Here is a 23615-nt window from a genome sequence, read left to right as displayed (position 1 = left end):
AGTCTATCGCTGATTCATGGCTTCATTTCACTCTGTCAAACAATTTACATTTTCCACCAATTCATAAGAATATTGCTCTAAACCTCAAAAAAGACATCATCTTTTCCACAGACACATGCTACATAAACAAGAATATATATGCCTGTTTTAAAAGTTAGTTTAAAAGTTAGCAAACCATAATAATCTGAACTATATATCTCTCTACCTTAACAAAAAATTGTTTAATTACTAGAGTTTAAACTATCATTTACATGACATTCTTTAGCAAAATATCACTTTTACTCATTGCAAATGATTTAATGTCGCAAAAATAGCTGCAGCAATTATTCACTTATATGCCATTCCAAGACAAAAAACATTGCCAAGAGCAACAGTTGTATTGGTGTAGTGTATTCTGCTCCCCGCCCTTTCTCCCCCCCCCTTTTTTTTTTACACACTAAAAGGTAAAAACAGAGCTCCCATGTGCCAAATGGCAATGAATGTAAATGTAAATGAATCTGCTAGCTATAATAAACTTGGTTAAACCACTTCCTTTCACGGTTTTTACACAGTAGGAATCTGAAATTAACAGGTAATGATGGATGCTGTCTGACATTATCGCCATACAGCAAAGCATGTTGATATTACTATCAAATCACTTCCCATACCACCAAAAAAAAATAAAAATAAAAAAATAAAAAAAATCAGCTTACCAAAGATTTAACCAACTTGTTCTTCCACTGTTAAGCAAATTCCTTACCGCCCTCCTCATACAGAGAGGAAGAGTGCAAAGTCACCAGTTACTTTGCCCATTTACTTTTATTGATGATGTTGTATGTTGCATATGAGTGAATCGATGCCTTAGCAAAGAAGCAACAGCTTCACACCTCAACAATACATGAGAAGTGAAGAAGAGAACCACTTCCAAAGCACAATATTAAGTGTTAAACGTGGCTCAGTTGTATTCTGTCTAGAAAAGCAAAAATAAAACATTTATCAGCAATTTCATATCAGTTTTCATCTCTTCCCCTTCCTGCAATAAAATACTATTACATCGTATTGTAAGATTCCACCTAGAAGAAGCAGGAGGAAAAAACTGCCCATCATCTAGCCAGAATAAACACTAGCTTCTCCCACCTTTTTCAGTTTGAGACTCTCCAAAACAAATACATTTCCATAACTGAAAAGGGGAGGAAGAGAGAGAAGCAGAACAAGGAAAATAAGACTATAACAAACCAAATTATCAGCAACTATTTTTCCTCTTATCTTAAGTCTATCTTCTTCCCCATCCTACACATTTACATCACAAACACATTTGCAAATGGTGCAACTATCAACATAGTTTTATTTACCCTTAACGCAACTGCAAAACATGCTTCTATCCACATCTAATAAATACTTCACTGTTCAAACAGATGCAGTTTCTAGTGTAAGACCAAAGAGTACCAGGACATCATCTACTAAAGCTCCACCATTCTCTATCCAAGTCACAGCATCTCATGCAATTGATCAGGACATATTCTGGCAAGGCCTTACTTACATTTAGGTGTATTGTAACACACTTCATGTCTTTCTGAGGTTTGCAAACAACTAATTCCTTGACTGATAAAAGTTTTAGGTATAGATAAAAACAATGAGATTTTCCTACTCATCTTTCTTTGTAACTTTCTTAGATGCTTTGATATAGCTCCTCACTGCCAACAGTTGGAGACAGTAAAAGTGTTTCTTTATGACATATCTTTGCATTTAAGGAATTTGTTGGCTCCCAAAGCAGTAGAAGTTACATTCACCATTATTTAATTGCAACCTTATAAACTTGGTGAGTTCAGTATAAACTTGGAACTTCACACTGGAAGGGAGTCTTGACTGGCACAAGTATCCAGTGTTAGTCTGAATCTGTAAAAAGCAACAGAGAGTCCTGTGGTACAGAAGATCTTGAAGACCCATTCTCTCTTTGACTTCCTATGCCATTTTAGACAACCAGGGGGAAGATAATAGCATCTAATTATAGCCTGTTAAATGCTCCTTCCAAACACTAGCTCATTTTTCTGGGCAGGTATCCTGCAGTCTTTAGAAAAGGCCCAAGTACTGTCTCAAGTATCCTTAATAGTGTCACATCTGCCTTCCATCCCCATAATGAGGTTACCGATGCAGCTCAAACACGCCAACTATCAGGTGTAGTTTCAGCAGTATCCTCAACAGTGTCACATCTGCCTTCCATCCCCATAATGAGGTTACCAATGCAGCTCAAGCACGCCAACTATCAGGTGTAGGTTCAGCAGTTTCCGATTACAAGCTTTTTTCATGCCTGCCAATCACTGGCACCCCATCAGAAAAACTGAACCAGTTTAAACGTGTGATTAGTGACACAGCTAAATCAGTGCTGAGGCCAAAGAAAAGAGTACACCAAGATTGGTTTGATGAGAACAGCAAGGACATCTCCAAACTCCTAAGTGACAAGCAGAAAGCATTTATTGAATGGCAGAATGAACTCACTTCCATCTCAAAGAAAGACAGGTTTAAGTATCTACAGAGCAAGGCCCAGTCTGAACTAGGAGAATGCAGGATGAGTGATTGGAGAGGAAAGCTGCAGAAGTACAGCATTATGCAGATACAAACAACACAAGGATGTTCTATGACTCTCTCAAAGCAGTCTATGGACCATCTAAAACTGACACATCTTTCTAATTGATTTCATTCTCTACAGATAGAAAGTCAAAGCCTGACAGACATTGAGAGTGAAGTCTTCTCTCCTTGTCGGAAGCATAAGGTTTTGGAAAGAAAACCATGAAGTGAATAGGTTAATTCACGTGAAACTCAGAAATTACCTTAGGGATACATTTCAGGTGGAGGTGAAGGGAAACATTCTTCTTATGAAATTTGGTATATGGTAGATCTGCTATAAGTGCTCTCTGTTCACTCACCGTTCTAGCTGATGTGATGGCTACTAGAAAGGCAACCCTCATGGAGAGGTAGGACAGGTAGCAGGTGGCTAGCATTTCAAAGGGAGGGCTTGTAAGCACTGAAAGAGCAAAATTAAAATCCCATTGCAGTGTTCGTTTTGCCACCAGTGGGAAAGTTCTGATGAAGCCCTTCAGGAATCTGATTGTTGCTGGATAAGTAAAAAGAGCATAGTCTTCAGCTGGAGGATGGAAGGTGCTGATTGTTGCAAGGTGGACCTGCATTTTCTCATGGAGACAAAACAGCTTCTGAACATGAATGGTTTTGGTCTCACATCCATCCGAATACCAGGCCATGAGATGAAGGGGGCCTGGGTTGAGACGTCTGGTCTTGCAATTCTCTTGAGTGAACAGAGGTGGAAAGGGTCAGAGGCTGATGGAAAGCTCATTGCATTGACAAATGCAGAAGGTCTGAAAACCAAAACAGTCTAGGCCAGCTGGATATGATGATAAAGACCTGATCTTTGCTGTAGCAAATCCTTCATAGAACTTGTAGTATCAGTGGGATGGAAGAAGAGGCAAACCTCATATGATCTGTCCAAAATAGGAGAAGGGAATTGCTGATCCATAGCTGCACAGGAGCAGTACAGGGACAATATCTTGTTTGTCTGGGTGGGGAACAGGTCCCAGGAAAGCATCCTGCCCTGGGTGAAGATCTCATTCAGGATGGAATTGTGCATCTTCCATTTGTGGTCTGTGCAGAAGTGTCTGCTGAGATTGTCCAACAGAGTCTGCACACTTAATAGGTAAGTTGCCGAGAACCACTTTTACACAAAAAGGAAAGAATTTTGCTCCAACTTGTCCTTGTAGAAAATAGTCATCATGTTGTCTGACATTATCTGGGTACAGCCAGACCAAATGAGTGGAAGGAATGCATAGAAGGTTAGGCAGACTGCAGTCAGTTCTAGTAGGCTGACATGCATCCTGGCCTCTAGATGTCCAAATGCCCTGTATGGTGTGATTGTCCATGGCAGTGTTTCCCAAAATTGGGGCGCCGCTTGTTTAGGGAAAACCCCTGGCGGGCCGGTTTGTTTACCGGCCGTGTCTGCAGGTTTGGCCGATCACAGCTCCCACTGGCTGCGATTCGCTGCTCCAGGCCAATGGGGGCTGTTGGAAGGACGTACTGGCTGCCGCTTCCAGCAGCGCCCATTGGCCTGGAGCAGCGAACCGTGGCCAGTGGGAGCCGCGATTGGCCGAAACTGCGGACGCGGCAGGTAAACAAACCGGCCCGGCCCGCCAGGGGCTTTCCCTAAACAAGCGGCGCTCCAATTTTGGGAAACACTGGTCTATGGTGTTATATAAGTATATGAGATCATATGGCCTCATATGGGAAGACAAACCTTGACTGTGGTCCAAGGTCTAAAGGATAACTTGTCTTACTAAGTTGTTTATGGTTTGGAATCTTTCGATAGGGAGGTAAGCCCCTCCTGCCATTGAGTCTAGGATTGCTCCTATAAAGTCTATGGTCTTTGTGGGAGTCAATGTGGACTTTTATTTGATGACGTAATTTCCCAAGGAAGACAGCAGACAGAGTAGGAACAGAGGTGCCAACTGAACCTCTTTGCTGGATATGCCCATCAGGAGTCAGCTATTCAGATATGGAAAGATGATACAGCTGTTTCATCTCATCTGGGCTGACAACACTGAGAAGACCTTGAGTGCTATAGCAAGTCTGAACAGAAGCACTCTGAACTGGTATTGTACTTGTCCTACCAGGAATCTGAGGAACCTTCTGTGGGATGGGCAAATAGCCACATGAAAGTAAGCATTTTTTGTGCCAAGAGCCTCAAACCAGGAGCCCCTCCCCTCCAGAGAGGGGATTATTGATGCCAAGGAGACCATGCAGAATTTTGATTTTCAAAAATAGACTTTCTGTTGGAGTAGACTGAGAACTGGTCTCCATCCTCCACTTTTCCTGGGATCTAAAAAATATGGCAACTAGAATCCTTTTCCTTGATGTTAAGGTGGCACATGCTCTTTAGATCTGGGCAAAAGAAGAGAATCTACCTCCTAATGGAGGGACCTCGCTGTGACAGTGGTCCCTGAACACACGCCAGGTAGGGAGTTTGTGATGGAGAGGTGATACAAACTCGATCAAGTAGCCAAACTGAATTCTCTCTAACATCTACCTGTCCATTGTTATTGCCCTCCCATTATGAGTGAAGAGGACAAGGCAGTCACCAAAGTTTGGGGGCAGGGTAGGATGGAATCAGCAGCAGAACATGGTTCTCAAATGTCCCCCAGATAATGGTCGGGGTTGATCAGCGGCACTAGATGTGGAGGAAGCTGTGTACCAGAGTCTCTGTACCCTCTGGCATTTGCACGATAAAGTTCGTAAAGGCGCTGCTCATAGAATGGTTATGGGGGCGGTCTTGGCCTGTACACTTGTTTATGGTGTTTCCTCTTTGCAGATAAGGTATAAATGCCAAGGGAATGGAGAATTATTATGGAGTCTTGGAGCGAGTGAAAGGACTCCGGTTTTTTTCACTTAATAAGTTAACCTCATCAAAGGGTAGATCCTCCGTGGTATTTTGTACCTCCCGGAGGAACCACAAGAAGTAGAGCCAAGACTCATGCCTCCTGAGCCTATGGAGCCTATGCTGAAGCTATCCCTCTCAAACCAATGTCAGCCACTGCAGCCTGAAGAGATGCTTTAGCTACCAGTCTGCCCTGATCATGGAGGGCTTGGAATTGGGCTCTGTCCTCTGATGAAACTTGTCTTTATAGTCCAAGGATTTGGAGTAGTTGGTGAAATCATACTTTGCTAACAGGGCCTGGAAGTTAGAAATTCAAAACTAAAGGTTGAGGAAAGAAAATACTTTCCTTCCTAGGAGATCAAGGTGTTTAGCACCCTTACCAGTGAGTATTGTCTTGGGATGCTGCAACTTCTCTCTCTAAATGGCTGCTTGCATCACCAAAAAGTTGGGTGCTGGGCATGTAAACAGGAACTCTGCTCCCTGGCTGGTACAAGATAACAGCTGTCAGCCTTTTTTGGGGTGGGAATGCAGCAAACAGGAATATGCCAAACTTCCCTCGCTGGTTCCATAATGGCCTTGTCATTGGAAGGGCCAGCTGGCAAGGAGCAAAGGCTGGAGAATGTCCAGGAGCCTATACTGAATAGCCTGTACCTCCTTGAGTTGGATCTGGAGGTCTGTTGCCCCCATCTGCAGGAGCTCTCGATATTGTCTGTAGCCATCAGGCAAGGATGGCAAAGATGGGGGCAACTGCCTCATCTGGCAAGGAGAAGGACAGATCTGTTGCAACTGTCTGTCCTGGTGGATCCAGCTCAATTTCTTCTCCCTTATAGTTCAACAGAGGGAGTTAGGCAAGGGTAGGTGGGATTCGTGCACAGATCCTGGGTGTCTAGCACAGGGATCCATGAATCCCAACAATGCCAGTATGAAGGGTTGATCACTAGAGGGGGACCCCATGGCATTGGGTACCATCGTTCCCCTGGTTAGTCACATCTGAGAGGAGGAATGATCCTAGACCTTCAGGAGCCTCTGTCCAGGCTAGCCTCCCTATGTGAAGGTGATGTTCCATCTGGAACCTCCGACACGGCAGACAAGAAGAGGGGTTCCAGTTCAACCAGCAAAGCCACTGGTAATGGTAGACGAACGCTCCAGCTGGGTGGAATAGAGGAGTACTACGGTCTCCTCAAGGCGGTTTCTTCCTCAGATGTCTCTGATTAGGGTTGTAGACAAAAAGTGAGGACGTTGCAAATAAGGTAGGATAAAGATATCCTCTGGGGAGGTTTAGGTTTTGGGATATCCCGGAGTGCAGCATGTTCTGATGGTCAAGACCACCAGATCTGGCATATCCCTAGTTACGGTGGACACTGGTTCCTTATGGAAGCAGGCCAGTGCCAGAACATAGTCTAGCTTGGCACTCTTGGACTGTGATGGTGGGAGGCTATCCTTGAGCTTATGGAATCACAGGATGGGAGGGGACCTTGAGAGGTCATCTAGTCCAGTCCTCCTATGTTGAAACAAAGTCAGTACTCATGGGTCCTTACTCCTTCATGCCATACTCTCACATCCAGCAGATCTGAATGAACCTAAAGCCTCAGGACCTGTGATGAGGACTCACTCAACTTGGATGAAATCGGGGAAGGATCTTTCCATTTAGGAGCAGATTTATCCTTGTGTTTCTGAGAGTGTCCTTTACTCTCATAAGAAGTCCTTGGTAACAATTCTTTGGGCTTAGCATCTCTGGCCTCAGATCCAGAGCTCATGCTTGGAGGGACACTGTCTATGGACTCAGGCCATTGTAAGGGAGGGAAGGGGTGTCTCCCTGGCTCAGGGCTGACTGAGATCTCATATTCTTCTCCATGAGATGCTTCTGTAGTGAGAGCTCTCATCCCTCACATGTTCAGAGAGGGAAGGCACGACAAATGCTGCACTTAGCGGAGATGTGAGCCTCTCCAAAGCAGTAAAGGCAATGTTGGTAGTCAACACTCACAAAGCAGGAGCGGGGGCCAGGGAGCAGGAGATCCAGTTCTTAAATGCTGGAACTGTAGGCATAGCCTTTGTCTGCAGGGAAAAACTCCTCAAGGTGGAGAGAACCAAACTACAGTAACTAGACTAAAACATTAATCCTAACACTACAAAGAATACTAAAAGAAACTATTTACAATATATGTTTACAATAGGGTTTGAATAATAAAGATGGATGTAGCTTCAGACATAGTGGAGTCTAACTCAGGCGATGCGGTGGTAAGAAGGAACTGAAGAGGCATCGGTCTACACTGCCTCTTCTCCTGCTCCAAACTGCCAGTATCAGAGCAACTGTGCAGGTGCAGCCCAACAGACACTACTTGCTAGAACTCTCTGATTTCAGGGGCATGGTACACATGCATATCCACATGTAGAATACATGCAGGGCCCAGCACTAAAAGAAGAAATACATTTTTTTTTTAAATCACACTTTCAAAAGAATTAGGAGTTACTGAACTGTTTCATCAGGAAAAGTTAAACTACACCTTCCAAGCTTTTGCTAGTATCTTCGTATGTAATGTTACCCACCACTCTGTAATAATCCCACCAGAGATCTTCTGTGGAGATAGAACTCTCGAACTTCAGTACCAAAATCACAGGCCTCAATCACTTTATCTAAAGGCATCACTCCCTTAGGTGGTTCAAGTCATATGTTCTTAACCTCTGTGTGGAGTAGACACCACATGGAAACATGACACACTTAAGTGTGATACACAGAAACCCATTGGAAGAACTCATCCCAAGCAGCTGAGTTACACAGGAGTTCGAATCCTCGTAGTGGCCAAATATTCAGCCAGAGGCACAATCCCAGTTTGGGTGCCATTTCTCTCTCTCCACTCAACCCCTTCCCCTAACCTTCTTCTATGTAATCTCCTTACTTTTTTGAGGTATACAAAAACAACTGCACAAAATTTCACTGCACAGGGCAGAGTGGCAGGGATCATCAATGGGCCATGCACCATCGGGATAACCAGATTACTTGTTATTAGATATATACACTTTGTGTAATGTTCAACAAGTGTATGATTTTTAAACAGATTAAAATGTTTAAGTTACATGCTCAAGTGACAACAATTCAACATATGATCAAGCGTCCGGGCAGCCACAAACTGATTCTGTTTGTCAGGCGGCTGATTGGAGATATGTGGACATGCAGAGCTGTGGGTTCTTATTGGCAGTGCTCTTATTAACTTCAAACCACAGATCACCATGTGCTGTATTACTATGTCTCTGCCTGCTAATTTAGTTAAAGTTTTTACATCAACAGAATCAAAATTTCCCATCAGAGGTTGAGAAATCATGTGTTTAATGTCCATGAAAATGGAGAGAAAGAGGAAAATTAAATTTAAAGACAGAACTACAGTTTCATATTTGAAATCACAGTTACATGTTTAAAGTCACCGAAATGATGGAGGGGTGGGGCTGCTTACAACTGCACGGCTGGTATGCCTAAAAATTGTATTTAATAAATGATGCAGTTTTAATTAAAATGAATTTATTTCCAATGACATTTGTTTTAATAATCTGTTTATCTAATTTTAATAAAGCAGTAAAAATATTTTAATCTTACTTTAAAATCGGAGTATGGAGGACAACAGCACTCGAGCTACATATGGCTTCTTTTGTTAGTTTGTTTCACTTTTGTTAGTTTGTTAGTGTATTTTTATCATGAGCAAATATTTCTCCCCTGCCCCAGTATTATCCTGGTATGCTAAGTAACTGTGCCTGAGGGATCGTCCACCAGTGAACTGCTGAGAGTGATGATACTGCACAGTTCTTCCAGAGGCACCTAGTCTTTAGCAGATCAATTTAGTTAGATCCCTGAGGACACTGGATATATTTTGGTTTCATTTTCCTCTTGTCTTCCTTCCTCTCCCAGGTAGACAGTCCCTCTGCGGTTAACATTGCTGGGACTATATTTGGAACTTAAGTCTACAAGTACAGCTACAGGAACTAAGGGCACCCAAGGTCTCTTCACTCCAGGATGCCTCACACAGGCATTCCTCAAGTTCTAGCATATTAAGCCAGCCATTATTGCTCCCAATCATATTTTAAAACAAGACTGTCTTTAAAAAATAAAATCGAGCCAATAAATGCTGCCATATTTGTAGCAGCTTCAATGAAAATAAATGTTTCATGTGTGTGCCATGGCTGGGTATAAACACAAAACAGTAACTGGCATGGAACTCGGGTTATTTAACACAGCTAAATGGATGTGCGGAATGAGGAAAGTGAAGTGCTGTTTTAAATGTATTTTCTTCCCCACCAGCTCCCCTGAAGAAGCAGCTCTACCTATTCTTGTTTTAAAACCAACTGTGATCACATCAGCTGGGAGGCACCACCAGAATGCCTTGCAAAGAATTTTAAAACAAGACATGTGGAAGTCTATGACCTATACTTACATGAAATCAATGAAGTATGTTACCTCTTTTTAAAAAGGGGGGGATAGTTGAAGAGGAATGTAGGACTAGCTTTATTCTAAATTCATACAGACAGCAAGCAAAGCTTGAAACAGATATACCTGTATATACCAACACTTTCCAAGAGCACTGTGGCCTTGTTTTAAGTTTACAGTAAATAGGAGAATGGGGTTTGGGGTGGTTTTTGTTATTATTTTTGTTTTTGTTTTTGCTTTTGGAATAGTACCCAGTTGGACAATATTCCATCTTCTACACGTTGCATTTTTTTAAATCAGAGCAATGTTGTAGTTGTGAGCAGCGGGTGACTATGCTTACCTGCTGTGTCTGGTACCTCTGCTGGGCCTGCGACAGATACTGGGCCTGGGGCGGCAGATGCTGAGGTTGCGGTTGCTGGTTGTAATATGGCTGTTGGCCCTGTTGGCAGTAGCCACTTACACCTTGCTGAACATACTGAGGCGGCATCTGTTAGAAGAGCCAAGCAAAGCAGATATATGAGTCAGGAGGTGGAAACATACGAAACCAAGCAAGGTTACAGTCGCACACTAACCTCAATAGAAGTGGAGTCCTCACCCACAAACCTGGCTCAATATTACCAATCTTTTTACCACACAGTTAATAGAAGTGCTCAGATCTATTTGCAAAGTATCACTTTTAGTACCCAAGAAACTTTATTCTCAACAAGAATGTCCAAGGAAATCAGATACTGCAATTTATGAATGTATATCCCAGTGACAATCACAATTCTGTAATATCTAGTTTCAAAATAAATAAATAAAGCAAAAGTTTTAATGGAGGACATTTATTTTGAGTAGGCACGAGCCTAACCTACTGCAGGAACTGTTCTGATCAGCTGACCAAGAAGTAGAATTATGAAGAAAAAAAATCCCACCCCAATTCTAAGGTGTGCTTCCCAAGAGGAATGCCATTTTGTACGATGAAATTAACTAACGAGTTCTAATGTTTGTGATGCAATTGCAAAAACTTTCAGTGCTTAACAGGTACATTCAGCCCCCTTTTTTTTAATTGTTTGCTTCTTCTCTAAAAGGACATGCTTAAATGCTCTCCGTTTTTTTCTCTCTCTCCCCTTTCCAAGATAGATCTTTTGACAAAAGATTCAAGCAACAATGTATTACATAAATATATACCAGCGACTTGTCAAAGGTGCTAGAATAAACAAAATAGTGCACATAACAGATCACACCTATGCAGACTTTATGTTATAAACTAAATCAAGTCACTTAACCCTCCTCAAAGTATTGGTGCTTGAGGTATCATCTTAGTGCCAGCACCACTATGGCCTGTGGCGGTAGGCTCTGAAGTGTAAATATTCTTGCAAGCATTGAGGCTGTGACACTTGGAGTGAACAGGTAGAGTTTTAACAAACTCCCACCACTGTCCATACATTGTTTCTCCGGTGCACAGGTGAATCTGCTTACTGAGCATATTAGTACATAGCTGTTCTGTATCAGGATCGGTAGTCGTTTACACACATGCAGCAATATTAGATAGGCAGTGAAAACAAGTAGAACTTTTGCCAGAAGTTGCTCTGTCCATACTGCCACACAATTACATTTTGCTAACCTCACAGCACTGTATCCTTGGAACCATTCCTTTTCTGCTTGTGCTCCTGTTCCTTGCCTCTTCCAATAGTTTGCACTCCACTCTGCTTCACTGTCCCTCCATAATCACTCCTTTTTTAATCCACCTACACTCTCACATACCTTTCCAGCTACTCAGAATGTACACTTATCACCTCAATCAAAACAAGAATACAGCCATCAAGGGATAGGTCTACGCCGCAATTAAATACCAGCGGCTGGCTTGTCCCAGCTGACTTGGGCTTCCGGCGCTCAGGCTAAGAGGCTGTTTAATTGCAGTATAGACATTCAGGCTCCAGCTGTAGGATCCTAACCACCGCACAGGGTCCTAGAGCCCAGGCTCTAGCCTGACACCAAAGTCTACTCCATAATTAAATATCCTTTAGCCTGAGCCCGAGTGAGCTGGCACAGTCCAGCTATGGGTTTTTAATTGCCATGTAGACATATCCACACAACAAACCTAAGCAACCCCAGGATCTTATTTATATCATACTCATCCTTCACTTCTCACTCTTCTCGCATATTATGTTATGTCCACATTTAGATTGCACAACCTCTGGATCAGGGACCACCATCAGTTCTGTTCTATAAAACACCTATCACAATTTTGTGTAGCTATTCAAATCAATAATAAATGACAACAACAACATGGAAATTAATCCCCCCATCTAACAGATGGGGATCACAAGGTACTGCTCATGGACAAATGCTTATTAAACAGCATATAAAAAAAACTTTATTAAAATCTCCCCAGAACAAAACTAAGATTAATCCAATTACTTACTTTGCTTGCAGTGAATGACCCGAACATCAGCTTTCTTTCTAGTGAAGCCCCTACCTTTCACTCTTAGACCCACATTCTTTATAGCCTTCATAACTCAGGAGATCAAAATTCAGAATGCTTTTCTGCTCCTAGGTTAGCACATGAATTCTTGAGAAAATACAGGAAGAACAGATCAGTGCTTTAATCTGTTTCCAGGGGAGCGCAGACATTGTAATAATTATACTATGACCCTTTTTATCTGACTTGCACAGTGCAAATAGCATTATTTTTTGGAGGAGTGTGATTGACCATCAGAGATTAAACTGCTTTGGCTGCTAAGAAAGAAAGGATGAGAATAAAAGAGAAACCAAATTGACAGCTAGAATGAAGGGGTGGGAAAAATCCAATTTAACCAATAACTCAGCCATAATCTTTCATCCTTGCTTGAACAAGGGGGCTTGTGACAGACATTCTTTGTCCATGCAATACCTTGATAGTAATGTAAGTTTCAAGTGATTTTTTGCATGCATAATCCATAGCTGAAATCAAAGTATTAGGTAAAGGGCCATTAGACAGCTGTATGGCCATTATTTATAAAATACAATGTAACAGAATTAGCATATTATCATTGCTATTCTAATTATATTGGCCAAGAGCTGTTATTGGATTTCTCAAGGCACCCCTCTCTAGGGTAGAAGGGTCTTGTCAGTGCCTCATCAGAAAGGCCTGTGCACAGAGACTGGGGGTTCTACCTGAACATCTCATCCTGCCTAGACACCTGTGTCCATGCTGAGAGTGTGGGAAGTTTCCTAGCAAGACTGGGCATTGTCCTTCTCTTGGATCTTACACAGAGACCCTATTTTGGTGCCCCATGGAGAAGAACACCTAGGAGAATCTCACTGATTGGTAGTCTTATCTTCAGAAGAGTCCAGATCTTTACAGATTGGTTTCAAAATGGTGAGACGGTTTGGTACTCGCCAACTTGGACATCTTCTGCCTTGTTTGGTAAGACTTTTTGGTTAATACATGCATTGGCTGCTATCAGATATCTCTGAAGCAACAGAAAATTTGAATGCCAAAGGCAGGGGCTGTAGTCAGCAAGAAAGGGGTGCCACTGACTGACTGAGTGGCTGACTGGAACAGTGAAAGCAACCCACCAAAAATATTCTATTTTCCTAAGTGCTAGGGTGCCAGAATTATACATTGATGTCATTTAGCATAATATACTGAAGGAGATTCCCAGAAAAATTGTGTTTACGTGCAATTGTATTTCACATTGCAAGCTAAGAAAGAATATTTCCTCAGTTAATAAAATAGTATAGCAAATTTTAATTATTTTTATTTTACAGTGATCACTAATAGTGACAGTTATAATTCAAATAGTTTCCATTATAAACTTCTGATTTCATATGCTGGTAGCTTTCTGAAATACTAATTTTTTCACACAGAAATTCCCCATGTTGTCTGCCAATAGGAAAATTTTTCCCTTAAAGTTTGAGCAACAATCCTCTTGCCACTTCTGAGTATGCATAAAAATATACTTTGCCCGTTGCAAAAATAAAGAAATGAAAAAAAAAATTCTAACAATGTTAGTTTTATCTAGTTACAGCATGAGTAAATAATATTTGAAAACTGAGACTAAATATAGGCACAGTCTTTTCAGAAAGGACTAGTGCCTTCACTTGCTTTACAAATAAATAAAAAAATTTAAAAGATCATTAGCAACTGGGAGACAAAAACTTTTAGGAACATGCTCAGTGGGAATCTACTAAGATTCTAACACAGCTTAGTGAAGTTCAGCCTCGTTTGTGACATCGCTACATCCAACTCATGCCTGCTGGTACAGATACTGGCTTCATAAAGGCTGCAAATACTTCCCACTGAAGAGCACACACTAAAATCCTAAAAATAATTCTAAATAAAAATTCTGTCTTGACACCAATGGCATATGAAACAAATCCCAGACCCCATGATTATAAGGTGTCTTTCAATTTTTTAAATGTACACCGCAATATTCTGCAAGTTCTAATCTTTCATTTCAAATTTTACCTTTGTCACTATAAAGATACATTAGTCATAAGATTCATCTATGTGCTCCTGTATTTCTAGCCCGGCCAAATATGATTTTGTCTCCAGATAAACAGTAGCACCAAATGTGGGAATTTAACTCTCCTTTACCTCACTGAGGTTTGAACTTCAAATTCTTATTAGGACCATCTAAATTTTAACACTGGGCCAGATTATGGCCCATCCTGTGGGCCACCACAAGGGAATAAGGATGTGTAAAGCAGTCCCTTATACTGGTATGGCATAATATATACTGGTGTGCCATTGTATGCAGGGCGGTAGGCTCTGCAGAGCCACTTACACAGGTGGATGAGAAAGGATGGAGCCTTGACAGTACGTCTCCAAAAAAGGTGTGTCAGAGGAAGGTATGCTGCACCAGATATATACATATTATCAAGTACTCCCTCCCTGGAATAATATAATGGCCCCTACTCTTGTCTAGATCAAAACATTCTGAGCTAACTCATTCTTAGTACAGACAATTTTCCTCTTTTAAAAGGCAGTAACTAGAAAAATTAGATGCAAAAAACCCCATTAAGGTTGAAGTTTAAAAGTCCCCAGTCAGGAAATACAAATGTCAAGGTCCAAACTGCCACATTAACTGAGCCATGTTGCACATATGTAGTATCTTCAATTCAGGATTTACGTTGTAAAATGTATTCCACAAAATATAAAAGATGTGAAATGTGACTGAGTTAATCTGGGTGCTGGAACCATAGCATTTATGTTTTCTGATTTCTTAGCTGTGCAAACTTCATATCGCATTAACATAGTTTTTTGCATGAACTTATACTATGGAATAATACTTTCGTTTTATGTATTGACATATTTTTGATCTACTGAAATTTTGAATATGTTTGCTATTCTTCATGATGAAAGCCAAATAAAGACTATTACCACAAAATATTCAATCATGTCTACAGAAAGGTAATCTCTCTCCTTCCAAATAGAACACTTTTGATTCCATGGTCATGAATTGATGAAAACTACCTCTGATATAGATACTAAATAAATCTATGTCACTAATAAGAATAAGAGGTTACTTGCCTTACAGTAATTTGAGTTCTTCTAGACATTTTGACCTTATGGCTGCTCCACACAAGATGCGAACATGCCTGTGGGGTCTTAACTGGAGAATGCAAACCAGTGTCTGCAGGACAGCACCTGCGCAATGAAGCATCTAATGCTTCCAAACAATATCATATCAGGATGCGTGGACCCACCACCACTCAATTCCTTCTCAACTGCAAAACAGAGCATCCACAGCCAATGGGAAGGAGGGCAGGAGATGGAGCACCCATAGGGATGAAACATCTTGAAGAAAAGACGGTTACTCACCTTTATAACTGTTGTTCTTCGAGATGTGTTGCTCATATCCATTCCAGTTAGGTGTGTGCGCCGCATGTGCACATTCGTCGGAAAACTTTTACCCTAGCAACTCAGTGGGCCGGCAGGTCGCCCCCTAGAGTGGCGCCGTCATGGTGCTCGATATATACCCCTGCCGGCCCACCCGCTCCTCAGTTCCTTCTTGCCGGCTACTCCGACAGTGGGGAAGGAGGGCGGGTGTGGAATGGATATGAGCAACACATCTCGAAGAACAACAGTTACAAAGGTGGGTAACCATCTTTTCTTCTTCGAGTGATTGCTCATATCCATTCCAGTTAGGTGAATCCCAAGCCTTACGTAGGCGGTGGGGTCGGAGTGAAATGTGGCAGAATGAAAACTGCTGAGCCAGAGGCTACAGCATCTCTTGACTGTTGAACCAGGGCATCCTGCGAAGCAAAGGTATGGACCGAGGACCAATGGAGCTGCGCGACAGATCTTGTGGGTAGGAACACGAGCCAGCAAGGCGGCAGATGAAGCCCTGGTAGAATGCACGGTGATGTGGCTTGGGGAAATATGAGCCAAATCATAACAAGTGCGGATGTACGCCATCACCCAAGATGAGATCCTCTGAGAGGAAAACAAGCAAGCCTTCCCTTTGGTCTGCTACTGTGACAGAGCTGGGGCACCTTTCGAAATGGTTCTGTCAGCGCAATATAAATGTGAGCGCTCTACAGACGTCCATGGAGTGCAATTGTTGCGCCCATTGCGTTGAGCTGTGGGTAACATGAAAGGCCAAAACCACCTTAGGGAGGAAAGTCAGGTGTGGTCGTAACTCCACCTTGTCTGTGTGAAACCTAGTGTACGGCGGAGCTCTGAGCTCGGAGACTCGTCTGGCCGATGTAACAGCTACGAGGAAAGTTGTCATCCAAGACAGGTATAGCAGAGGGCCGGTCGCGAACGGCTCGAATGGGGGAGACATAAGTCTAGTTAAAACTAGGTTGAGGTCCCAGGTTGGGGCTGGGCGGCGCACCCGAGGGTGCAAGCGCTCCAAGCCCTTGAGGGACCTCGAACCCATAGAGTGTGAGAACACGGAACGTCCACCTTAGCCTGGCTGGAAGGTAGAGATGGCTGCCAAGTGTACCCTCAGCGATGATACCGCCAGGTCCTGCCGCTGAAGGCCAGAGGCAGGCCAAATAGAGGGGATCGAGACCTCAGTAGGAGCAAGAACGAGCGTATCGCACCTGTAGAAGAAACGCTTCCACTCGGCCAGGTACGATGACCACATGGAAGGCTTCCTGCCACCCTGGCTCAGTTACGCAGCAGCCACACCGTGAGGCGAAGAGGCTGCAGGTCCGGGTGACGAACCTGTCGTGGCCCTGAGTGATGAGGTCTGGGTGGGGTGACAGGGTAATTGGGTTGGTTATTGACAGGCCGAGCAACGTGGTGTATCAGTGCTGCCTGGACCACGCTGGAGTGATCATGATGATGCGCGCTCTGCCCCTGCGGAGTTTGAGCAGGACCTAATGAACCAGTGGGAACAGTGGGAAGGCATAAAGGAGTTGGCCTTTCCACGGCATCAGGAATGCACCCAAGATCGATCCTGAGGAGAGACCTTGGAAGGAGCAGAACATCTGGCATTTTCTGCTCTTGCGGTGAGCGAACAGGTCTATGTGAGGAAAAATCTCCACTTCTGGAAAACAGAACGCCTCACATGGGGCAGAGTGACCACCTGTAAGACAGGAAAGACCTGCTGAGTCAAAGCGCCAAGGCGTTCCGAACGCCTGGGAGAAAGGACGTCACCAGCTCCATCGAGTGGGCCATGCAAAAGTCCCAGAGATGGATGGCCTCCTGACAAAAGGGGGAGGACCATGTCCCTCCCTGGTTATTTATGAAGCACATGGTCGTTGTGTTGGCTGTAAACACTGAGATACCACGGCCTCGCAGCTGCCGCTGGAACCCCTGGCACGCCAGACGGCCTACTCTCATTTTTGGGGCATTGGTGTGGAATGCCAGCTCCCGAGAAGACCAAAGGCCTTAAGCTCGGAGGTGACCATGAGCACTCAAGCAGAGAGATGACGCCTCCGTCATCAGGGGCAGTGAGGGCTGGGGCGGATGGAACCGCATCCCTGCCCAAACCAGGGAGGGAGTTAGCCACCACTCTAGGGAGCCTAAGGTGCTCGAGGGAACGGTGACTACCATGACCATTGGCTCCCTGTCCGGGCGGTACGTCAAGGTGAACCGGACTTGGAGAGGACGGAGGTGGAGCTTGGCATGTTTGGTTACAAACTTGCGGGCAGCCATGGACCCAGGAGACTGAGAAAAGTGCGAGCCGAGGTCGTTGGGAAAGTCTGCAGACCTCGGATGATTGTTGCCATCGCGTAAAACTGCGGCGGTGGTAAGCAGGCTCCGGCTAGGTCGGAGACCAGGATAGCCCCTAGGAAGTCCAGCCTCTGCGTGGGAACCAGAGTGGATTGCTCTATAGTAATCATCAGGCCTAGACCTGTGAATAAGACCATGACGATGCCCACATGCTGAGTGGTTTGTGTCTCGGAGTCTCCTCGGATAAGCGAATCGTCCAGATATGGAAAAAACGCATACCCGACATCAGCGAAGGTAGGCGGTGACTACGGCCAAACACTTGGACAATATCTGTGGGGCTGTAGAAAGGCCAAAAAGCAGGACCGTAAACCAGAAGTACTGATGGTTGGCTAGAAAGCGGAGGTAACTCCTGTGCGGAGGGAAGATGGTGATGTGAAAGTACGCGTCCATCATATCGAGGGCGGCATAGCAGTCCCCAGGAGGCAAGGATGGGATAATGGTTCCCAGGGATACCATGCGGAACTTCAACCTTATCCTAAACTGGTTGAGTCCGCGCAGGACTAGGAAGGTCTGAGACCTCTGTTCGAGTGGGGGACTAGGGCATAACAGGAGTAAACCACCTTGCCCCTTTCGTCTGTCGGCGTCTGCACCTCTTCTACGAGGAATTGCTCGTGAGAGGGGTCCCTGAAGGGGGACAGGGTTGGAACAAATTAGAGGTGGTACTCATGCTCCACCGTGCACAGGACCCAGCGATCTGAAATTAACTGGGGCCACGCCAGGAGAAAGCGGGATTGGGATCCCGGCCCTTGACTGGTACACCGCCCTCAGGCGCACCTTGGGAGGTTCGTCTTTGGTCCCAGTGGTAATTGCGAGGGACCTTGACCTTGGCTCTTTAGGGGTCCTGACGTTTGTCTGCGACTACCTTGGCCTCGCCGTTTGCCAAAGTCCTGTCTCTAGCTAGGCACAGAGTATGGCAGCTGGGGACAGAAGGGCTGCGTTTGATCGCTGGCACATGCATGCTGAGAGAAAGCGTTAGGACCCTATTGTCCATCAGGCTTCGCAGCCTGGGGCTGTCTTTGCTGCGAAGAGGCCTTTACCAACAAAGGGTAAGTCCTGAATGGCATACTGCAGCTCCGGCCGGAGGTTTGAAACCTGAAGCCATGAGATGCACCTCATGGCAACACCAAAGGCCAGAGTCCTGGCTGCTGAGTCTGCTGCGTCCAACGAGGCCTGGAGGGACGCTCTAGGTACCTTTTTTTCCCCCGTCCTCCAAGACGGCAGCGAACTCTTGGCAGGAGTTTTGAGGGAGAAACTCCATAAACTAAACTACCGTCACCTAGGTGCTATAATTATAGCAGCTAAGCAAGGCTGGTTGCTTTGCTACCCAGAGCTGCAGGGCCTCTGCAGAGTACACCTGATGGCCAAGTAGGTTCAATCGCCGAGCCTCCTTCGGTTTCGGGGCTGGCGCCCGGTAGCCATGCCAATCCCTCTCCTTTACGGACTGAACGACTAGTGAGCAGAGAGGAGGACGGACAGACGAGTAGTCGTACCCCTTAGAGGGCACCATACCGGGTCCTCTACCTAGGGACCTCCTCCACCTCAGGTTGTCTGAGCATAAGATCTGCGCACGTGGGATGACACGGATGCGTGTCTGGATGGCCATGGAGGTACTAAAAAAAGGCATGGGCAGAGTCTCTGACTCTATCGGACCTTGCCCAACTCAGCACCGGGGACCGGCACCGGGAGGCGCACCAGTACCTAGAACGAGATCCAGACCTGCAACCAGAACGGTGCCGGGAGGTCGAACGAGATCTCGAGGCTCGGGGAGAGGCTACGGGAGTCATGGTACCTGTCGCGGTGCCGGGAGTCGGAACGGTGCTGATAGTAGCGGGTCGGCGAACGGGATACCGACCGGTGCGGCGAGTGCGACCAGTACCGAGGAGGAAAACAGCACCGGGACTGCAAGTGGTGTCAGGTGTGCCGACGGGACCTGGAGCGTCTGCGGGACCGTGATCATAAACGATGCCGCTCTGCTGTGCCGACAGAGGACGGTCAAATGAAGAAACTGTATTACCCGCTCCGGCGGTGCCGGGGTCAGGAAGCATCGACTCTGTCACGGCAATGAGATCCCTCGCCGCTGGTAATGTGTCCGGCGTGGAGGGAACAGCAGGCTCAACCACAGTGCATACTGGGGAGCTGTCAGGCACCGGATTCGACGGCCCTCGTGGGACCGGGATCGACGGTACCGAGATCGTCAGAGCCTCGGTAGGTGTCGGTGCCGGGCGATCTGACTTAGACGAGCTCTCTGGCTGCGGTGCAGTTGGCACGGAAGCAGCAGGAGCAGTAAGCTCAACCATGGCGTGTGCCGGGGAGCCGTCAGGCACCAGATTCGACGGCCCTTGTGGGACCGGGATCGACGGTGCCGACGTCATCGGTGCCTCTGCAGGTGTCGGTGCCGGGCGATCCGACTTAGACGAGCTCTTTGGCTGCGATGCAGGTGGCACGGAAGCAGCAGGAGCAGGGGGCTCAACCACGGCACGTGCCGGGGAGCCGTCAGGCACCAGCAGGAATTGTAGGCTCTCTCGACCTTGGAGGGACAGAGCGGTGCCGAGTTGATGCCAGCGACGGCCGGTGACGAAAGGCCTTGGCAGTACCAGCGGGGTCCGGTGCCGAGGAGGCGCTTCTGCTAGCCGCTTGATCATCGCTCGGTGCCAAAGGTGGAGGGGTAAGTGAAAGTCCAGCTCCTTTTTGTTCTCGGTTTAAAAGCCTTGCAAATGGGGCACTTAGCTGTCAAGTGTGATTCCCCGAGGCACTTCAAACAGGAGTCGTGTGGATCTCCCGTCGGCATCGGCTTCTGGCAGGCTGAGCCCATTTTAAAACCCGGTGAGCCGTGCATGGGCTCCGGCACCGGGTGTGGGGAAGGGGCTACTTCCTGAACCCCGCTAACTATTACTAAACTAACTATGTTAGCAAAGAAAAAACGTATAACTATACAAATATATATATAAAAGGATTATAACCGCATAATTATATACACGAGAACTACGAGTAGCTAGGGAAGTGGAGGTCAGCTAAGCCGCGCTCCACTGTTCCAACGACTGACACGGGTGGTAAGAAGGAACTGAGGAGCGGGTGGGCCGGCAGGGGTATATATCGAGCACCATGACGGCGCCACTCTAGGGGGCGACCTGCCGGCCCACTGAGTTGCTAGGGTAAAAGTTTTCCGACTAATGTGCACGCGCGGCGCACACACCTAACTGGAATGGATATGAGCAATCACTCGAAGAAGAACTCAAGTTACTGTAAGGTAAGTAACCTCTCCTTCTTCATCCAATATATGTCCCTATGGGTGCTCCACTGAAGGAGATTCCCAAGCAGTAAACTCAACAAGGAGGTAAGTGCTGAGGCAAGTCCAAGATGTTTCAGAGGACTGCACCACTGGAAGCAGGCATGATGGCATAATGGCAGGCCAAAATGTGAATGGAAGACCCCCAAGTTGCAGTCCTACAGATATCTACTACTGGAACATCTTTCAGTAGAGCTATAGATGTGGAGTGAGCTGTCACTGTGAGGGGGCTGCATCCCAGAGATTCAAAAGAGGTTAAAATGCAACCTGAAACCCACTTTGACAGTCTTTGAGTGGAAATAGGGTTGTCCCTTCATCCTTTCTGCCAATGATGCAAATAATCCAGGAGAGGCCCTGACAGTCTTAATCTTGTCAAGGTAGTAGGCAATATCCCTTCCAACATCCAGCATATGCAGGCTGGTTTCCTCTTTGGAGGTGTGAGACTTTCAGTAGAACACCAGTAGACGGATTTCTTGATTAATATGGTATTCTGAAGAGACCCTAGGGAGGAAGTAAGGATGGAGTCACAGCGGAACCGTGTCTTTATTATACAAGGTCGTAAATGGCGGGTCTGCCATGAGGGCAACGAGCTCTCCCATCCATTTAGCCAAAGTGATGGATATAATGAATGGAGGGATGACTACTGGTTCAAAAGAGGGGTTTCCTCTGGGCATTCAGAACCAAATTAAGTTCCCACTAGGGGCGAAGGTGTAGGGGGCTGGGTTCCATACAGGATTAAACAAGTTGGATAAGCTTTTAAAGAATCCGGAGGTATTACGGTGGGCAAAAACTGAGAGGCCCTCGATGGCCCAGTGGAAGGCTGTGACAGCTGTCAAATGTACTCTGAGCTCATGGATTTAAAGACTCAAGGTCTTTCAATGAGGCAATCTAAGATTTTGGAGAGTGGAACTTCTGATGCTCGACAAGAGTGAAGAGAACACCAGAAATGGAAGCATTTCCACTGTGGAAGGTAAGCTTTATGAGTATTATGTTTCCTGCTACATAGGAGAACTGACTGGACCTTTTCTGAACTGGTTAGCTAAATGCTTGAGATCCATCTAGGAACCATGCTCTCAGGTTCAAGGAGGAGTAGTTGGGATGAATCAGAGTCCCAGAGTTTGTAGCAGGAGATCCTTCCTGGGAGGAAGGCGGAGAAGTATTGCCACAGAGAGATAAGGAGATTTGAGCGCAGTAGCCAGGATGGCTATGAAAATAACCTTAACTCTTTTCTATTGCAGTCTAAGTGATGTCTTGAGAAAAAGAGGTGGAAGTAGATAAGCACACAGCAAGGTACAGGACCATGGTGTTATCAAGGCATCTCCCAATGAATTACAGCCATATTCCTTGGAGAGAAAAGGCAACATTTTGTGCTGATTGGGGTGGGACTTTGAAGTCCTAGCCTCTGGAGGTGCTGCTGGAGCTCCAACAGCCACTGGAGTGGCCTGGGATATTGAGGCTGACGTACACGGGGAGAAGTGGAGCCTGTTGTGGCTTATGAGTGTTCCATTAGAAGGAGCTTCCATCTAGCCTCTCCCTCTTTTCTAGTCCTGCTTTTAACCCCATGCAGACCTTACACTTTTACAGGATGTGAGTGTCTCCAAGGCAGAGAAGGCAGTTTGAATGTCCTTCACTGGGGAAAGGCCTAGCAGGGCAGAGTGCTAAAGGACCAAAACTTGGGTCCTAAAATCAAAATGGGTGGTATAGCCCCGCCCACTCCAAACAATACTGGAATTAAAAGAAAAGAGAGATAAAATAACTAAACAAACTAAAGAAAAAAATTAGAATAAAATGTTTGTGTAAAAAAGGTGGGAAGCTGAGAACAGCAGACACACTATTGCTCCATCTTGAGCTGCAGGCGGTTGAGAAGGCACTCAGTGGCAGTGGGTTCACGCCTCCGTATACGCCTTCTTTTGGAAGCATAAAGTGCTGCTCTGCGCCGGTGTGGGCCCAGGGACACTGCTTTGCATTCTCCGGTCAAGAGCACATGGGCACGCATGCATCCTATGGTGGAGAAACCACAGGAACATATACTTGAAGAAGAACTATTATTTTTAAACAAGGAAAAACCTCTGCATATTTATAAAATTTGTTTAAAGAGAGGGAGAAACAAATGAGTCTAAAAACAACACGGGATGCTATTCGAGGAAGGACTGCTAGGAACAGATGGCGTTCACCTTTTGAAGAGGGGAAAGGCCTTATTTGCGCACAGACTGGCTAACATAGTAAGGAGGGCTTTAAACTAGGTTCGACGGGGACAGGTGAGCAAAGCCCACAGGTAAGTGGGGAACAAGACCTCGGAGATGGGTTAGAAACAGGAGGGAGCACGGGCTATAATGGCAGA

The 23615-nt window shown here is 45.5% G+C and overlaps 1 protein-coding gene across 1 annotated transcript in view; it reads right to left on the bottom strand.

Moving 5' to 3' along the window:
- Window positions 1–23615, bottom strand: part of ARID1B (AT-rich interaction domain 1B) — a 441148-nt gene that overhangs the window by 334640 nt on the left and 82893 nt on the right. The window contains 1 exon segment of the mRNA XM_030556641.1: window positions 10171–10317. Coding sequence (XP_030412501.1) covers window positions 10171–10317 — 147 coding nt within the window.

Source organism: Gopherus evgoodei, chromosome 3 (genome assembly GCF_007399415.2).
Source record: "Gopherus evgoodei ecotype Sinaloan lineage chromosome 3, rGopEvg1_v1.p, whole genome shotgun sequence".
Taxonomy (NCBI): domain Eukaryota; kingdom Metazoa; phylum Chordata; order Testudines; family Testudinidae; genus Gopherus; species Gopherus evgoodei.
The sequence above is the reverse complement of the archived record's forward strand: the minus strand, read 5'-3'. Positions and strand labels throughout refer to the sequence as shown.